We start from the raw sequence: 17,988 nt of genomic DNA on the forward strand, positions 1-17,988 counted from the left end.
TTTGGCCCGATAAGTATACTTTTTTTTTTATTATTATTTATTACGAGTTTATGGCTAAACCCGGCTCAGCCGGGTTATTAACGAGTTGGGTTTAAAATTATTTTATACCAAAATTTTTAAATTTTTTTTGTCTAATCCGGCTCAAATTTATAGTGGGTCAAATTAATTTACCAACTGAGTCTATTTTTGACAACTCTATTTATTCTCCAAAAGTTGTTTTCTTTTCTGTCAATCACTTGCTACTGTTCATTTGGCTGTCTATTAATAACTCAAATATATTTGTAGTTTGTAACAAGAGGGACAGCGATCCCCTCTTTAATATAAGTAATTCTTCAAACCAACTTTCTGGTTTTAAGTTAAAATTTATTAAAAATTATAAAATGAGAAATATATAAAAAAAAATGATGTTGTCCATGTAATTAAATTTAAACTAGATTATACTTTAAATTTTTTTTATTTATTTTTAAGATTTAATTTGGTTTTATTATTTATATATAATTCAATTTAATTATTTAATTTTTAAGAAATATTAAATATTATCTTTTCGTACAAATTAATATTAATAACATTAATAAGTTGAAATGGACAATATTGAATATCATTTAAAAATTATAATGATAAATTAAATTAATTAAAAATAGTGAGATCAAATTAAATATTTTATAAATAAAGAAATTAAATTGATCAAATTTGTCTAATATTTTCTTGTCTAGATAAATTTGAATTTTCTTTTATCTATTTAGTAATTTAATTTATTATTCTACCAAAAAAAAGTAATTTAATTTATTAGATAACTCTTTCATTTAGTGAATTTTTTTTAATTCCTAGTACTCAATTTATTATCATTCATGATCTTGTTAAGGTAAATAAAAGAAAATTCAAATTTATTTAGACAAAAAATATTAGATAAATTTTTATTTAATTTGGTCCTATTACTTTTAAAATTTTTGATTTGATCTTGTTTATAAATTGTTCAATTTGGTTCTCTATTTTTTTTTATATAAAAATGTTCAATGTTATTATTGTTTTTAATTTCATTAATGTTTTTAGTGTTATTTTGAATGAAAGGACGATATTGAGTATATTTTAAAAATTAAAGAGTAAATTGAACCTTTTAAAAATAAGACTAAATTAGATTTTTAAAATAAATAAAAAGATTAAAAATATAATTTAACTTTAAATTTAACTTTTTAATTAATTAAATAAACTTTAAAACATAATTTAAATAAAATAATTTAAGGAAATATACATGATATTTATTGCATACATAATGTATATATGCTTTTTATTTAAGGAGGTGGTGTAACTTTTTTTTTTTTTGATGGGTGAACTCTTATAAAGGCAAAACGATATTTTCAATTACAATTCTATATTCAAGACGGAATATTTAAAGAATACAAGTATCTTCTACTTAATAACTTTGGTTGCAACTTGCGTCCAAAGATTTGATAGTTTGCGTTTCACAAGATTCCAAAATTTACACTTAGTAGTAAGTATTAGATTTTGCTACATTCTTTAACAATGTAAGTGTTGATATATTTGTTGTGGAGAGTCATTTTATATGATGAGAACGCCCATAAAACACTCTCAAATCCCTAAGCTTGACTAGTAACTATTTTTGGTTCACATATATCAATGTAGGTTATATTAATTATTTTATATTTAATAAAAAATGTATTAAAGAAACCATTGTAAAAACTAATTATGTTAAACAAATTTAGTCTTGTATGTTAAACACTAAGATCAAAAAATTTGTGGTAAATTAACTTGATCAGTGACATCTCATATTGATAGGTTAAGTCTCCAACCAAGTGTTACAAACTTAATTATAATGAGATGGTACGTATAAACAAATCATACATACTCTTGTGAGAGTATTGATTGAGACCATCTTAACAAATAAATTTGTTTTTGTTTATTCTTGTAAGCTAGAGTTGTTCAAGCTAAATCATGAGTAATTTATTATGGTCTTTGAATAAAAAAAAAACACTATCAATTTCTATGTATTAAATATAAATTTTTATTTTGTGCAAAAATATTTTTAAGAATTTTTCTTTAACAAGAGAATTTGTAAGATATTTTCTTATTTTTTTTAATCTAATTCTATTTTTATTTATCATAGATATTTATAAATTTAATATTAATATTTTTAAAATAAATTATTAATAAATAAAAATAATTTTTTATTACAATATAAATTATTTATTATAAATTTAAAATATAAAAATATTTATATATACTAATTTTAAATATAATTTATATATTTAAATATAATATTTATTTATATATAATTTATTATTAATTTTAATTATATATAATAAACATGTCTATATATTGCATAAAATAAAATACTAATTATGAAGATTTTAATAGAGTCAAATAAAGTTCCTAAATGAAGGTTACAATCAGCATTAACTATAGTTTTCTATTACTGATTTTGTGGTCCATGTATTTTTTTTATACTAATTTTAAGGTCCATTTAGTTAGGAATGATCATAATGTTGATTGTATTCATTGATAGGTTGATTGACAGGTTCATGTTTTTAATCCTCATATTGCTTACTTATTTTAATTATTCACATATAGCTTCCGTTTGTTTTGGTACATTATCGCTTTAATATTAATATATTATGATATTTATATTTTAATAATTAATATTTATTAAATTTTTCTTTCAAATTTAATTTTATTGCTTAATATATTTATTTAATTCTAATTATTTATTAAAAATCTTAAAAAACATAATATGCAGATTATAAAAATTTAAAAACTAGTGTATTAAAACAGGCATTTTAATAATCAAGTCGTGTTTATACACCATTTCCCTATTTTAAAAACCATTAAATATAAACCGTAAAAGCATAAATCATTTAGAATTTTAAATAATAAATAATAATATTGTCTGTTTGTATTTTAAAAAAATTTAATTAAATGATGTTGTGAATATCATTTAAATATATATTTAATCATTTAAGATAAATTTATTTTTAATTTTTAAAATTTTAAATTAATATTTTTAATTTCAGTAATTTTTAGAATTTTTTCTAATTTTTATATTTAAATTTTATTAGAAAATTTATCAAATATTATTACATAAAATAAAAATATCACATTAAACTCAACTAATTTATATTTATACTAATATATAAAGGGGATACCCTTTTCGGTAACCACCTTTTGATTTCTATTTTTTTTTACCATTATATCCTTTTATTTTAAAAAATTAGAAAAAAATATTTTTTAATCAAATTTAAAAATTTGAAACTAATGAATCTATACTAATATTAATATATAAAGGGATACCACTTTCAATGGTTACTTTTGATTTTCATTTTTACATGAATTATTTTATCATTTATTTATTTTTCAATAATTACTCTTTTTATGAGTAACTTATCATTTTTTTCTTTTCATTTATTTTTTTTCTTTTAATATAATGCAGGCACGAAGTACCTTTTTCCTGCTAATTAATATATAAAGGAGATACCATTTTTAATAATCACCTTGGTCTCCATATTTTGTTGACCATATATCCTTCTATCTTAAAAAATTATAAAAAAAAATAATATTTTTTTTATCAAATTTAAGAACTTGAAATTAATGGATTAATCATAACATTAATTAGACTAACATTTTTATTAGTTTATTTTTATTTTATTTTTAATAAAGACACAAAATACTTCAATATCTTACTAGCATTATATAATTGTCTTAATATATAATTACTAAAATAAATTTTTTAATAATTATAAGATTAAAATAATAATCTTAAATTTTAAAAATTAAAAATAATTTTATTTTGAGAGATTAAATTTGTAAATTTATATACAATTTTATCTCTTGTATTTTTGGAAAATTTTATAAACTTACTTGTTTTAAAAATTTTGAGAAAAAAATTGTTCCGTTTAGAAATAAAAATGAAAATAAACCTTCGACGTGCCAACATTATTGCGTCTGATTTAAGTCTCCAACCCATATGATTGCTACAGTCGCTATCCAAGTACTAACTTCCACTTGTTTCACTATTAGAATCTTGGCTAGCATAGAAAAGATGTTGCTCACCATCTTTCTCTTTAGCAAAGTTTGCTTGATGCTTATTTTTGTTGTAACAATACTTCTCCACTTGTCCAACTTTGTTGCAGTGGCGACATTGTGGCTTTCCACGATATCGACACTTTTTCTCGGCATGATTTGTCCTCTTGCGAATGCTGCATGGAGGATATTCATTCCGATAATTTCTAGAGAAATTTCTAGAATTTTCTTTATTTCTAGAAGTTTATCCATTATTCCTTTTATATTTATTTTGAGACCGTAATTTGAGCTTTGATTGAAAGACATTTTCAGTTGAAATCCTCATCATACCTATTCAACCTTTGCTCATAAACTTCAAGTGACCCCATCAACTCTGTTACTAATAAGGTAGATAGATCTTTTGTTTGCTTAATCGTTGTCACGATTGAATCATATTTATGAGGAACACTAATTAGAATTTTCTCCACAATTTTCTTGTCAAGAATATTTTTCCCATACATTCTCATTTGATTAACTATTTCTTTTATCTTAGAATAGTAGTCCTTTACGGTCTCAGATTCCTTCATATTTAACAATTCAAAGTTACGCTGTAGAATTTGTAATTTTACAGCATGTACCTTTTCACTTCCTTCGAACTCCTCTTGCAACATAGTATATGCTTCTTTGGCTGTTGTTGCACCCATTATTCTCGGAAAAATTGTGTCAGTCACAGCTTGTTGCAAAATAAATAGCAACTTTGAATTCTTTTGTTTGTTCTCTTTCAACTCCTTTTTTTGTGCCGCAATAAGGGATGAGGTGTCTTTTGGAGTAGAAAATCGTTCTTCTATCTTGTCCCATAAATCTTGGAAGGTGAAATATGTCTTCATTTTTGTATTCCAAAAATCATAATTTTCACCATTAAAAATGGGAATAGGGATAGATGATGGTTGAATGGTGTTAGCCATGGATTAGAATTTGTCTTTTTTGAAAGTGGGTAGAATATTGGGAAATTTTTTGAAGTAGTGGGGTAATATTTCTACGCCCAGTAGATGACCCAACGTAGCTCTAGTACCAATGTTAGTTTATGAATTTTCAAATAGTACAAACTTATTTGATTGATAGAAAGAATAGGGAGGCAAATTTATAATGATAGGCTTAGTTGAAAGGAAGACTAGTTTAGAGGAATAGTTGGAATAGATTTGAGTAGTGAAAATGACTTACTAGTTGCTTGTGATACAAATGTTGGGTACATGGTCTATTTATAAGCCTGAACATCACTATTCATGTTTTTTTTACAGAAGATTATAGAGATACCTATTTTAGAGCTTTCTATCTATATGTAATTGTCTACATAATTCTAGAATTTGTATCATCTAGTAGTTACTAGCATATACTTATATTTTTCTAAAATAATCTAGCTTATTCTAGAAGATTGTATCACATTTTAACAATTTTCTTCCAACTCTATTGTGAATTTTGGGGCAATAACATAGTAGCGACAATCCATGCTTTGCTGCTTATTTAGAAAAATTCAAGAATCGACAACCTTGGTAAATGATAATGATTTTGAAGTGAATATAAAACAGGAGGAGAACTAAATTAACTGAAGAAATATAATTTCTACGTGATGATGAGATTAGGAGTTGAACGAGCTGCATGTTATAGAAAAATCTATTGTTAGTATATGATAGTTGTGGAGGGAATAGTTGGAGGAATAATAGAAACTTATTTGTATTGAGAGAGTAGTAGTAGTTGTGGTAATTGTTGTTGATGTTGTTGTTGATACAATGAAGTCCCAATTTGCCTATTTATAGGCATGATGCTCCATCTCTAGATGATGGTGGAATTATCTAGAATTTTCTAGACTCTACAAGTCTCTACACTCTTTTAGATTTTTCTAGAGACTTTTACAACTTTTCTTATGTTTCTAGAATTTTCTTTTTCTTTCTTATACATCTTATCTTATGTTTCTAGAATACTCTTTTCTTTTCTAGAATTTGCATCATAATTTAACACTCCTCCTTGATGCAAATTTCGGTAACTCCAAGTGTAACGACCCACCCTAGGCCGTCACATCAAAACCAACTAAAATAAAATGATATATAATATAGAAAATAGAGCAAAAGCCAGCTACGCTAGAGTGTAAAATTTGTCTTCATAAAATCAAACATAATTATATCAGAGTCAGTCTTAGTAAAATTATACAGTAATCCCATAATAACATCATATAAGACACCCTAGGTGCTGGTCAAGCTCTAAGCCTAGCTACTTCTCAAAGCAGCTACCAAAGACTTCTTGCTATCCCAAAGCCTCACACCTGATCTGCTCCCCCACAAAGTGAGATCATCACAGTCCAAACCACATGGAAACATAAGGGTTAGCACGTATAAAAACCAACCATAGTACAATAAAATGAAATATCATTAAACTAGATATTTATCAACAATACATATCCATACCAAGGAAATGAACATTAAAATAGTTATTTCCATGCCAAATATAAACCAATCCAGAATCTAAGGTATACACATCCATACCAATGTATACATATTTAATAAAGAATCCATAACCAATGTATACAATCCATACCATATGTATACATATTCCACATCCAAAAACAAAGTCACACCACTGTATAATCCATGATGTAACCAACACATCCAAACCAAATGTTGGCCTCAACACCATCCAAACCAAGTGTTGATACGGTGAAACATGTCAGCAACCCATGTCCCACGCCTAACCTCTCATGGAAAATATACAGTTGGATTTACGTCGTCACGTAACCCTGGTGGAGCCACCTCATCCATCGATATGACTCGGCCCAGACCCATACCGGTAGCAAATAGAATACTTAGAGGAGTACTTCAGAATCCACCAAACATCTGAAGTGGTTTTATTATATAATCTTTGGAAAGGTTCCATATTGGAATCCTCACCATGGGACTCCCATATTCCATATTTTCCCAAAGATTATACCCTGATCTCACTAAGAAATCTTCCAATCCATACCATAACCTTACTCCTCTAAGTTCTATTAGCTTTCCAAACCACATGCATATAGCATATTCCATAATTACATGCAATATTTTCCATAACCATGCCAAATTACTCAATATAACAAAATAATTAAATAAACACTCAAAACAACTATCAATTTAACCAAATTACCCTTTTGTGAAATGACAATCTTCATATAAAATAGCATATTAAGAGTTATACTCCTCCAATCATGCTCATACTTATCTCATATGAAAGATAAGAATATTTCCTACAACTCTTATGAAGACATCAAGTCCTAATTTCATCATTTACTTTGTTAAAAATTCTAAAAACCGCAACAGCTATAACCAATGCTGACAACTTGACCCCTGTTCACTAAAACAGTCATATCTGGAGTTCTAGACCTCCTTTTTGGATGATTCCAACGCCATTGGAAAGCTAAGATCCAAGGCTACAACTTTCATTTAGATTACAAAGTCCAATTCGAAAAACAAAAAGGCGCTCAGCGCCTCCAAAGCGCTCAGCGCTTTACCTCCAGAAACTCTCCTCTAGCTCTCAGCCTCAAAAGCGCTCAGCGCCTTAAAATGGCTCAGCCGTTTGGCTCCAGAAACCCTCCCCTGTCACGAGAACCCTCAATGGCTCAGCCGTTCAAAACGGCTCAGCCGTTTGTGACAGAATTCCTCCATTTTTGAACAAAATCTGCAAACAGGGGATTCCCAACACATACAAACCATCCCAAAATGCTACCATAAGTGATAAAAATAAGTATAAATCATTAATCCACGAAAATCATAAGAAATCATGAAGAAATCATGAAGACCCTAACCAAAACCCTTTCCCCTCAATCCAACCTCAATCATGCATGAAACATGGAATCAATGTGATATTTCAAACCCATACATACCAGATTAAGTCTTATAAGTACTACCCTTACCTCAGAAACTTCAGAAATGCAAGATTTGGACAAACCCCCAAATTCCCAATTCAAACTTCAATCTCAATTTTCAAGGCTTTAGAGGCCAAATATCCTGAAACTCCAGTTGTGAAGATTGATCCTGGCTTGATAAGCTTCCCAAATATGTCCTCAGCTTCCCTCCGGACCGGGGCTTTTGTCTCTCTACTTTCTCTCTCTAAAAACTGTCTCTGTCTGACAAATGAAATCCTCCGGTCCTAAGTCCCTATATATAGCCATTTTTCAAAATTTCCAAATTTCACCCTTAGCACCTATTCACCTCAAATATCCTATTCCTTGAAGTATTTCAACTCCCTAAGCTCTGAAACAACCTCAAATTCACTCAGAAAGACCAGATTTATCTTATGTTCCTATCCTTCGATCTCCTACCCATCTTATTCCTTTCCATGCAATACTCACAACTCACCACCATATGAAATGCAACATGTGTCAACACACAAACAAATATCACTTTCAGATATAGATGCTTGGAATAATGAGTTGCATGCCATAATACTTCACTTAACCAAGATGAGGAGGAAGGTGATCAGTCTTCTTCCCTCTTAATACTGGTTCAGTATAATGGTGTACAATGCATCATTCACCAAATTCATGCACACACATGCCTATACAAACTATCAAAACATCAACCTCTCATCTCATACTATAAAATCACTATCATGCTTAAATAACTAATCAAAATCACATTAACATACAACATGCATAGAAGTAAGTACATTCCAAATCCACATAAATAACATATACATACATACATATATACTAAATAACTTAGTATTTTCCATGGTGTTACAACTCTCCCCAACAACAAAAATATTCGTCCCCGAAAATTCACTTACTCATAAAGAGATATGGGTATTGATCCTTCATTCTATCTTCCAACTCCCAAGTGGCTTCATTAGTAACCTCATCCCAAATAACCTTTACCAAATTGATAGATTTACCCCGCAATTGCTTAACTTTCCTATCTGCCACTGAAACTGGCTGTTTCTCAAAAGTTAAATTCTCCTTAACTTGCACTGCCTCTGATTCCAAGACATGACTCGGATCGTGAATATACTTTCTCAACTGTGAAACATGGAACACATCATGCAGATTAGACAGAAATGGAGGTAATGCAATCTGATATGCCACTGATCCAATCCTCTTGAGAATTTGATACGGTCCAATAAACTTAGGATTCAACTTCTTAGCTTTGATAGCTCTTCCCACACCTGTGGTAGGAGTTACCTTCAAAAACACATGTTCTCCCTCTGAAAACTCCAAAGGTTTCCTCCTCTTGTCTGCATAAGACTTTTGCCTACTCTGAGTAGCTCTCATTCTTTCCTGAATTTGCTTCACCTTTTCAGTAGTCTGTAAGATGATCTCTGGCCCTACCATCATTGATTCTCCCTCTTTGAACCAACATAAAGGTGTTCGACACTTCCTCCCATACAGAGCCTCAAATGGTACCATTCCTATACTTGCATGAAAACTGTTATTATAAGTGAACTCGACCAAAGGCAACATTTCTTCCCAACTCCCTAGATGATCTAAAATACAAGCCCTCAACAAGTCCTCCAAAGATTGGATAGTCCTCTCAGACTGCCCATCAGTCTGTGGGTGATAAGCAGAACTGAGTCTCAACTTAGTCCCTAATGCTTGGTGCAAACTTTGCCAAAATCGGGAGGTAAAACGAGGATCCCTATCAGAGATGATACTGGAGGGCACACCATGTAATCTAACAATCTCCTTAATATACAACTGAGTTAACTTTTCCAAGGACCACTTTATATTCACTGGTAGAAAATGAGCACACTTAGTTAATCTATCCACAATCACCCAAATAGAATCATAATTCTTAGCAGACCTTGGTAATCCAACAACAAAATCCATGGTTATACTATCCCATTTCCATTCTGGCACTTCCATCATCTGTAACAAACCTCCTGGTTTTTGATGTTCTACCTTAGCTTTCTGACATACAATGCAAGATGCGACATACTCGGTTACCTCCCTCTTCATACCATTCCACCAAAACATTTTCTTCAAATCTTGATACATTTTTGTCATACCTGGATGTACACTCAACTTGCTCTTATGACCTTCCTCAAGTATTAATTTCTTCAACTCCTCATCTTGTGGAATACAAATTCTGCCCTTGTATCTCAAAACTCCATCCATATCTTGTTCAAATCCTTCAGCTTTCTCAGAACCCAACAATTCTCTAACCTTGTTCAATCTCGTATCCTGAACTTGTTTTTGTTTCACCATCTCCAAGAAATCACTAGTAATGGTAGTCATACCACAACTAATAAAATTTGTGGCAACAACAACGTTAAGATTCATATCCCTAAATTTCTCTACCAACTCCATCTCTTTAACCATCATGTAAGACATATGAAGGGATTTTCTGCTCAAAGCATCTGCCACCACATTCGCTTTACCTGGATGATACATTAACTGAAAATCATAATCTTTCAGAAATTCAATCCACCTCCTCTGCCTCATATTTAACTCTTTCTGATTAAACAAATATTTCAGACTCTTGTGATCACTGAACACATCAAACTTTGCTCCATAGAGATAATGTCTCCAAATCTTCAAAGCAAAAACCACCGCAGCCAACTCTAGATCATGCGTAGGATAATTCCGTTCATGAGTCTTTAACTGCCTAGATGCATAGGCCACAACCTGCCTATCTTGCATAAGAACACATCCTAAACCTTGATGAGATGCATCACAATAAACTTCAAAAGATTTATTGGGATCTGGCAGTATCAACACAGAAGACGACGTCAGTTTCTCCTTTAACTCTTAAAAACTCCTCTCACACTCCTCCATCCATACAAAAGGATGATCCTTCCTAGTCAGCTGTGTCAAAGGCATAACTATTTTAGAAAATCCTTCTATGAATCTTCTATAATAGCCAGCCAATCCCACAAAACCTCTAACTTCAGTAACTGATTTCGGACGCTCCCACCTCAAAACCGCTTCCACCTTAGTAGGATCAACTGCAATTCCTTGTGCAGAAATCACATGACCCAAGAACTTAACTTTAGATAGCCAAAACTCACATTTTGACAACTTTGCAAATAATTGTTTCTCTTTCAATACCTGCAAAACTACCCTCAAATGTTCTCTATGTTCTTCCATAGATCTAGAATAAATCAAAATGTCATCAATGAACACCACAACAAACTTATCCAGAAAGGGTCTGAAAATCCTGTTCATATAATCCATGAAAATAGCTGGAGCATTCGTCACTCCAAAAGGCATAACAACATACTCATAATGACCATACCGAGTCCTGAAAGCAGTCTTTGGTATGTCCTCCTCCTTTACCCGAATCTGGTGATACCCAGACCTCAAATCAATCTTGGAGAAAACAGAAGCTCCCCTCAATTGGTCCATCAAATCATCTATCCTTGGCAAAGGATACTTATTCTTGATTGTCAATTTATTTAACTGCCTGTAATCCACACATAACCTCACACCACCATCTTTCTTCTTTACCAATAACACTGGTGCTCCCCACGGAGAGACACTAGGTCTGATCATCTGCTTCTCCAAAAGCTCCTCAACCTGCTTTTTCAATTCAAACAACTCCACTGGTGCCATTCTATAAGGAGAAATAGATACTGGTCCTGCCCCTGGTACAAGATCAATACTAAACTCCAACTCTCACTTTGGTGGTAACCCCGGAACATCATCCGGAAAAACCTCTGGAAAATCTCTAACAACATCAATACTATTCAACAACTTTTCATTCTCTACACTAATAAAAGATAAGATCATAAACCCAAGAGCTCCATCCTTCAACAACCTATCCACCTGTCCACTAGAAACAAACCTCTCCTGTTCAACAGTAGGAAAGATTAATCTCTTTTCTGAACAATCTATCAAAATCTTATTGGTAGAAAGCCAATCCATCCCTAAAATCACATCCAAATCAGATAGAGGTAAACAAAACAAATTCACTTTATAATTACGCCCTTCTACCTCCACTGGACATCTCAAACAAACCTCAGAAGTCAAAACAGACCCTGAAGCTGGGGTAGAAACAACTAGATCCACACACAAGGAACTCACAACCAAATTTAACCTTCTCACACATTCATAAGAAATAAAAGAATGTGAAGCACCAGAATCAAATAGAATAAAAATATCATTACCATTAGCTTTGCCCTTTCCTTTTACCAGTTCAGATGACGTTTCAGCTTCAGCACCTGTTAAAGCAAAGACACGACCTGCTACAGTAGGCCGATCCACTTTCTGGTTCTCTCTAGCTGGTGTATTTCTGACATTGCAATCTTTAGCCATATGACCCACCTTGCCACATTTAAAACATGCATAGTTCTTTGTAGGACAATCCCTCATCATATGTGGGCCTCCACATGTATAACATCTAATACTTTGAACAGCTCTTGTGGTAGTAGTCCCCATTGGTTTCTTATTAGCATTTCCAATTTGAAACTGAGATAGTCTCTTTTGAGGATGTTTCCCCCTACCAAATCCAGATGATCCCTCTGGACCCTTTGCCATTTTATTTCCTCCTTCAAATCTTTCCACTGTTTTTGCCTTTTCAACTAAAACTGGAAACTCCATAATTCCCATAGGAACAATAGTCTTTCTCAGCTCAAATCTTAGACCCTCACTAAACTTCCTACACCTCCAGGCTTCAGTGATAGCTTGAGAATAATATCTAGCCAAGTGTTCAAACTTGACCACATACTCTTGTACTGACATATTTCCTTGCTGCTGTCTCAAAAATTCAGCTTCCTTAGCATATCTGGCGCTATCTGGAAAATATTTCTCTAGGAATACCTTTTTGAAATTTTCCCAATTTATCACCTCCCCTCTAGCTTCCATCATAGCTTGAGCACCTTTCCACCAGAAACTAGCCTCACCCACCAACATATAAACAGCATAAACTAGCTTCCTCTCCTCGGGGCATTGCATCACCATGAAAATTTTCTCCATCTCCTCAATCCACTGGTCAACAACTTCAGGTCCATCAACACCTGTAAATTGAGGAGGATTCCCTTTTCTGAACTCTGACAAGCCCCTATACTCATTAGGTACCTCAGCCCTAGCTGCTTCAGCTGCAGCCTGGTTGGTCTCCATCTGAGCCAACAAAGTATTCTGTTGTCCAATAGCAGCAGCAATTTGCTCCATAGCTTGAGCAATCTGTTGCGCATCCACGCCTGAAGAAGGATTAGAATTGTTTCCCCTACCAACCATCCTAATCAAGATGAAAGATCAAGGAACCCATGAGTTTACACCAAAACACATAAGAAATTCCTTTCAAAATCCATTTCCTCACAACAGAAACATAACAAGACCATTTCCCACAAATCCTAAAGAGACTCGACCAGCTCTGATACCAAAACTGTAACGACCCACCCTAGGCCGTCACATCAAAACCAACTAAAATAAAATGATATATAATATAGAAAATAGAGCAAAAGCCAGCTACGCTAGAGTGTAAAATTTGTCTTCATAAAATCAAACATAATTATATCAGAGTCAGTCTTAGTAAAATTATACAGTAATCCCATAATAACATCATATAAGACACCCTAGGTGCTGGTCAAGCTCTAAGCCTAGCTACTTCTCAAAGCAGCTACCAAAGACTTCTTGCTATCCCAAAGCCTCACACCTGATCTGCTCCCCCACAAAGTGAGATCATCACAGTCCAAACCACATGGAAACATAAGGGTTAGCACGTATAAAAACCAACCATAGTACAATAAAATGAAATATCATTAAACTAGATATTTATCAACAATACATATCCATACCAAGGAAATGAACATTAAAATAGTTATTTCCATGCCAAATATAAACCAATCCAGAATCTAAGGTATACACATCCATACCAATGTATACATATTTAATAAAGAATCCATAACCAATGTATACAATCCATACCATATGTATACATATTCCACATCCAAAAACAAAGTCACACCACTGTATAATCCATGATGTAACCAACACATCCAAACCAAATGTTGGCCTCAACACCATCCAAACCAAGTGTTGATACGGTGAAACATGTCAGCAACCCATGTCCCACGCCTAACCTCTCATGGAAAATATACAGTTGGATTTACGTCGTCACGTAACCCTGGTGGAGCCACCTCATCCATCGATATGACTCGGCCCAGACCCATACCGGTAGCAAATAGAATACTTAGAGGAGTACTTCAGAATCCACCAAACATCTGAAGTGGTTTTATTATATAATCTTTGGAAAGGTTCCATATTGGAATCCTCACCATGGGACTCCCATATTCCATATTTTCCCAAAGATTATACCCTGATCTCACTAAGAAATCTTCCAATCCATACCATAACCTTACTCCTCTAAGTTCTATTAGCTTTCCAAACCACATGCATATAGCATATTCCATAATTACATGCAATATTTTCCATAACCATGCCAAATTACTCAATATAACAAAATAATTAAATAAACACTCAAAACAACTATCAATTTAACCAAATTACCCTTTTGTGAAATGACAATCTTCATATAAAATAGCATATTAAGAGTTATACTCCTCCAATCATGCTCATACTTATCTCATATGAAAGATAAGAATATTTCCTACAACTCTTATGAAGACATCAAGTCCTAATTTCATCATTTACTTTGTTAAAAATTCTAAAAACCGCAACAGCTATAACCAATGCTGACAACTTGACCCCTGTTCACTAAAACAGTCATATCTGGAGTTCTAGACCTCCTTTTTGGATGATTCCAACGCCATTGGAAAGCTAAGATCCAAGGCTACAACTTTCATTTAGATTACAAAGTCCAATTCGAAAAACAAAAAGGCGCTCAGCGCCTCCAAAGCGCTCAGCGCTTTACCTCCAGAAACTCTCCTCTAGCTCTCAGCCTCAAAAGCGCTCAGCGCCTTAAAATGGCTCAGCCGTTTGGCTCCAGAAACCCTCCCCTGTCACGAGAACCCTCAATGGCTCAGCCGTTCAAAACGGCTCAGCCGTTTGTGACAGAATTCCTCCATTTTTGAACAAAATCTGCAAACAGGGGATTCCCAACACATACAAACCATCCCAAAATGCTACCATAAGTGATAAAAATAAGTATAAATCATTAATCCACGAAAATCATAAGAAATCATGAAGAAATCATGAAGACCCTAACCAAAACCCTTTCCCCTCAATCCAACCTCAATCATGCATGAAACATGGAATCAATGTGATATTTCAAACCCATACATACCAGATTAAGTCTTATAAGTACTACCCTTACCTCAGAAACTTCAGAAATGCAAGATTTGGACAAACCCCCAAATTCCCAATTCAAACTTCAATCTCAATTTTCAAGGCTTTAGAGGCCAAATATCCTGAAACTCCAGTTGTGAAGATTGATCCTGGCTTGATAAGCTTCCCAAATATGTCCTCAGCTTCCCTCCGGACCGGGGCTTTTGTCTCTCTACTTTCTCTCTCTAAAAACTGTCTCTGTCTGACAAATGAAATCCTCCGGTCCTAAGTCCCTATATATAGCCATTTTTCAAAATTTCCAAATTTCACCCTTAGCACCTATTCACCTCAAATATCCTATTCCTTGAAGTATTTCAACTCCCTAAGCTCTGAAACAACCTCAAATTCACTCAGAAAGACCAGATTTATCTTATGTTCCTATCCTTCGATCTCCTACCCATCTTATTCCTTTCCATGCAATACTCACAACTCACCACCATATGAAATGCAACATGTGTCAACACACAAACAAATATCACTTTCAGATATAGATGCTTGGAATAATGAGTTGCATGCCATAATACTTCACTTAACCAAGATGAGGAGGAAGGTGATCAGTCTTCTTCCCTCTTAATACTGGTTCAGTATAATGGTGTACAATGCATCATTCACCAAATTCATGCACACACATGCCTATACAAACTATCAAAACATCAACCTCTCATCTCATACTATAAAATCACTATCATGCTTAAATAACTAATCAAAATCACATTAACATACAACATGCATAGAAGTAAGTACATTCCAAATCCACATAAATAACATATACATACATACATATATACTAAATAACTTAGTATTTTCCATGGTGTTACAACTCTCCCCAACAACAAAAATATTCGTCCCCGAAAATTCACTTACTCATAAAGAGATATGGGTATTGATCCTTCATTCTATCTTCCAACTCCCAAGTGGCTTCATTAGTAACCTCATCCCAAATAACCTTTACCAAATTGATAGATTTACCCCGCAATTGCTTAACTTTCCTATCTGCCACTGAAACTGGCTGTTTCTCAAAAGTTAAATTCTCCTTAACTTGCACTGCCTCTGATTCCAAGACATGACTCGGATCGTGAATATACTTTCTCAACTGTGAAACATGGAACACATCATGCAGATTAGACAGAAATGGAGGTAATGCAATCTGATATGCCACTGATCCAATCCTCTTGAGAATTTGATACGGTCCAATAAACTTAGGATTCAACTTCTTAGCTTTGATAGCTCTTCCCACACCTGTGGTAGGAGTTACCTTCAAAAACACATGTTCTCCCTCTGAAAACTCCAAAGGTTTCCTCCTCTTGTCTGCATAAGACTTTTGCCTACTCTGAGTAGCTCTCATTCTTTCCTGAATTTGCTTCACCTTTTCAGTAGTCTGTAAGATGATCTCTGGCCCTACCATCATTGATTCTCCCTCTTTGAACCAACATAAAGGTGTTCGACACTTCCTCCCATACAGAGCCTCAAATGGTACCATTCCTATACTTGCATGAAAACTGTTATTATAAGTGAACTCGACCAAAGGCAACATTTCTTCCCAACTCCCTAGATGATCTAAAATACAAGCCCTCAACAAGTCCTCCAAAGATTGGATAGTCCTCTCAGACTGCCCATCAGTCTGTGGGTGATAAGCAGAACTGAGTCTCAACTTAGTCCCTAATGCTTGGTGCAAACTTTGCCAAAATCGGGAGGTAAAACGAGGATCCCTATCAGAGATGATACTGGAGGGCACACCATGTAATCTAACAATCTCCTTAATATACAACTGAGTTAACTTTTCCAAGGACCACTTTATATTCACTGGTAGAAAATGAGCACACTTAGTTAATCTATCCACAATCACCCAAATAGAATCATAATTCTTAGCAGACCTTGGTAATCCAACAACAAAATCCATGGTTATACTATCCCATTTCCATTCTGGCACTTCCATCATCTGTAACAAACCTCCTGGTTTTTGATGTTCTACCTTAGCTTTCTGACATACAATGCAAGATGCGACATACTCGGTTACCTCCCTCTTCATACCATTCCACCAAAACATTTTCTTCAAATCTTGATACATTTTTGTCATACCTGGATGTACACTCAACTTGCTCTTATGACCTTCCTCAAGTATTAATTTCTTCAACTCCTCATCTTGTGGAATACAAATTCTGCCCTTGTATCTCAAAACTCCATCCATATCTTGTTCAAATCCTTCAGCTTTCTCAGAACCCAACAATTCTCTAACCTTGTTCAATCTCGTATCCTGAACTTGTTTTTGTTTCACCATCTCCAAGAAATCACTAGTAATGGTAGTCATACCACAACTAATAAAATTTGTGGCAACAACAACGTTAAGATTCATATCCCTAAATTTCTCTACCAACTCCATCTCTTTAACCATCATGTAAGACATATGAAGGGATTTTCTGCTCAAAGCATCTGCCACCACATTCGCTTTACCTGGATGATACATTAACTGAAAATCATAATCTTTCAGAAATTCAATCCACCTCCTCTGCCTCATATTTAACTCTTTCTGATTAAACAAATATTTCAGACTCTTGTGATCACTGAACACATCAAACTTTGCTCCATAGAGATAATGTCTCCAAATCTTCAAAGCAAAAACCACCGCAGCCAACTCTAGATCATGCGTAGGATAATTCCGTTCATGAGTCTTTAACTGCCTAGATGCATAGGCCACAACCTGCCTATCTTGCATAAGAACACATCCTAAACCT

The 17,988-nt window shown here is 33.3% G+C and overlaps 1 protein-coding gene across 1 annotated transcript; it reads right to left on the reverse strand.

Annotated features, from left to right (window-relative positions):
* Window positions 1-4,003: 4,003 nt before the first annotated feature.
* Window positions 4,004-4,976, reverse strand: LOC145950255 (uncharacterized). Its single transcript, XM_083061323.1, has 2 exons — window positions 4,363-4,976; window positions 4,004-4,208 (listed from the first exon to the last, which is right to left on the reverse strand). Exons 1-2 carry the CDS (start codon window positions 4,974-4,976, stop codon window positions 4,004-4,006), a joined length of 819 nt encoding a protein of 272 aa, XP_082917449.1.
* Window positions 4,977-17,988: the final 13,012 nt, after the last annotated feature.

The sequence above is a fragment of the Cajanus cajan genome, chromosome 8, assembly GCF_000230855.2.
Source record: "Cajanus cajan strain Asha chromosome 8, NIPB_CcT2T_4, whole genome shotgun sequence".
Lineage (NCBI taxonomy): Eukaryota > Viridiplantae > Streptophyta > Magnoliopsida > Fabales > Fabaceae > Cajanus > Cajanus cajan.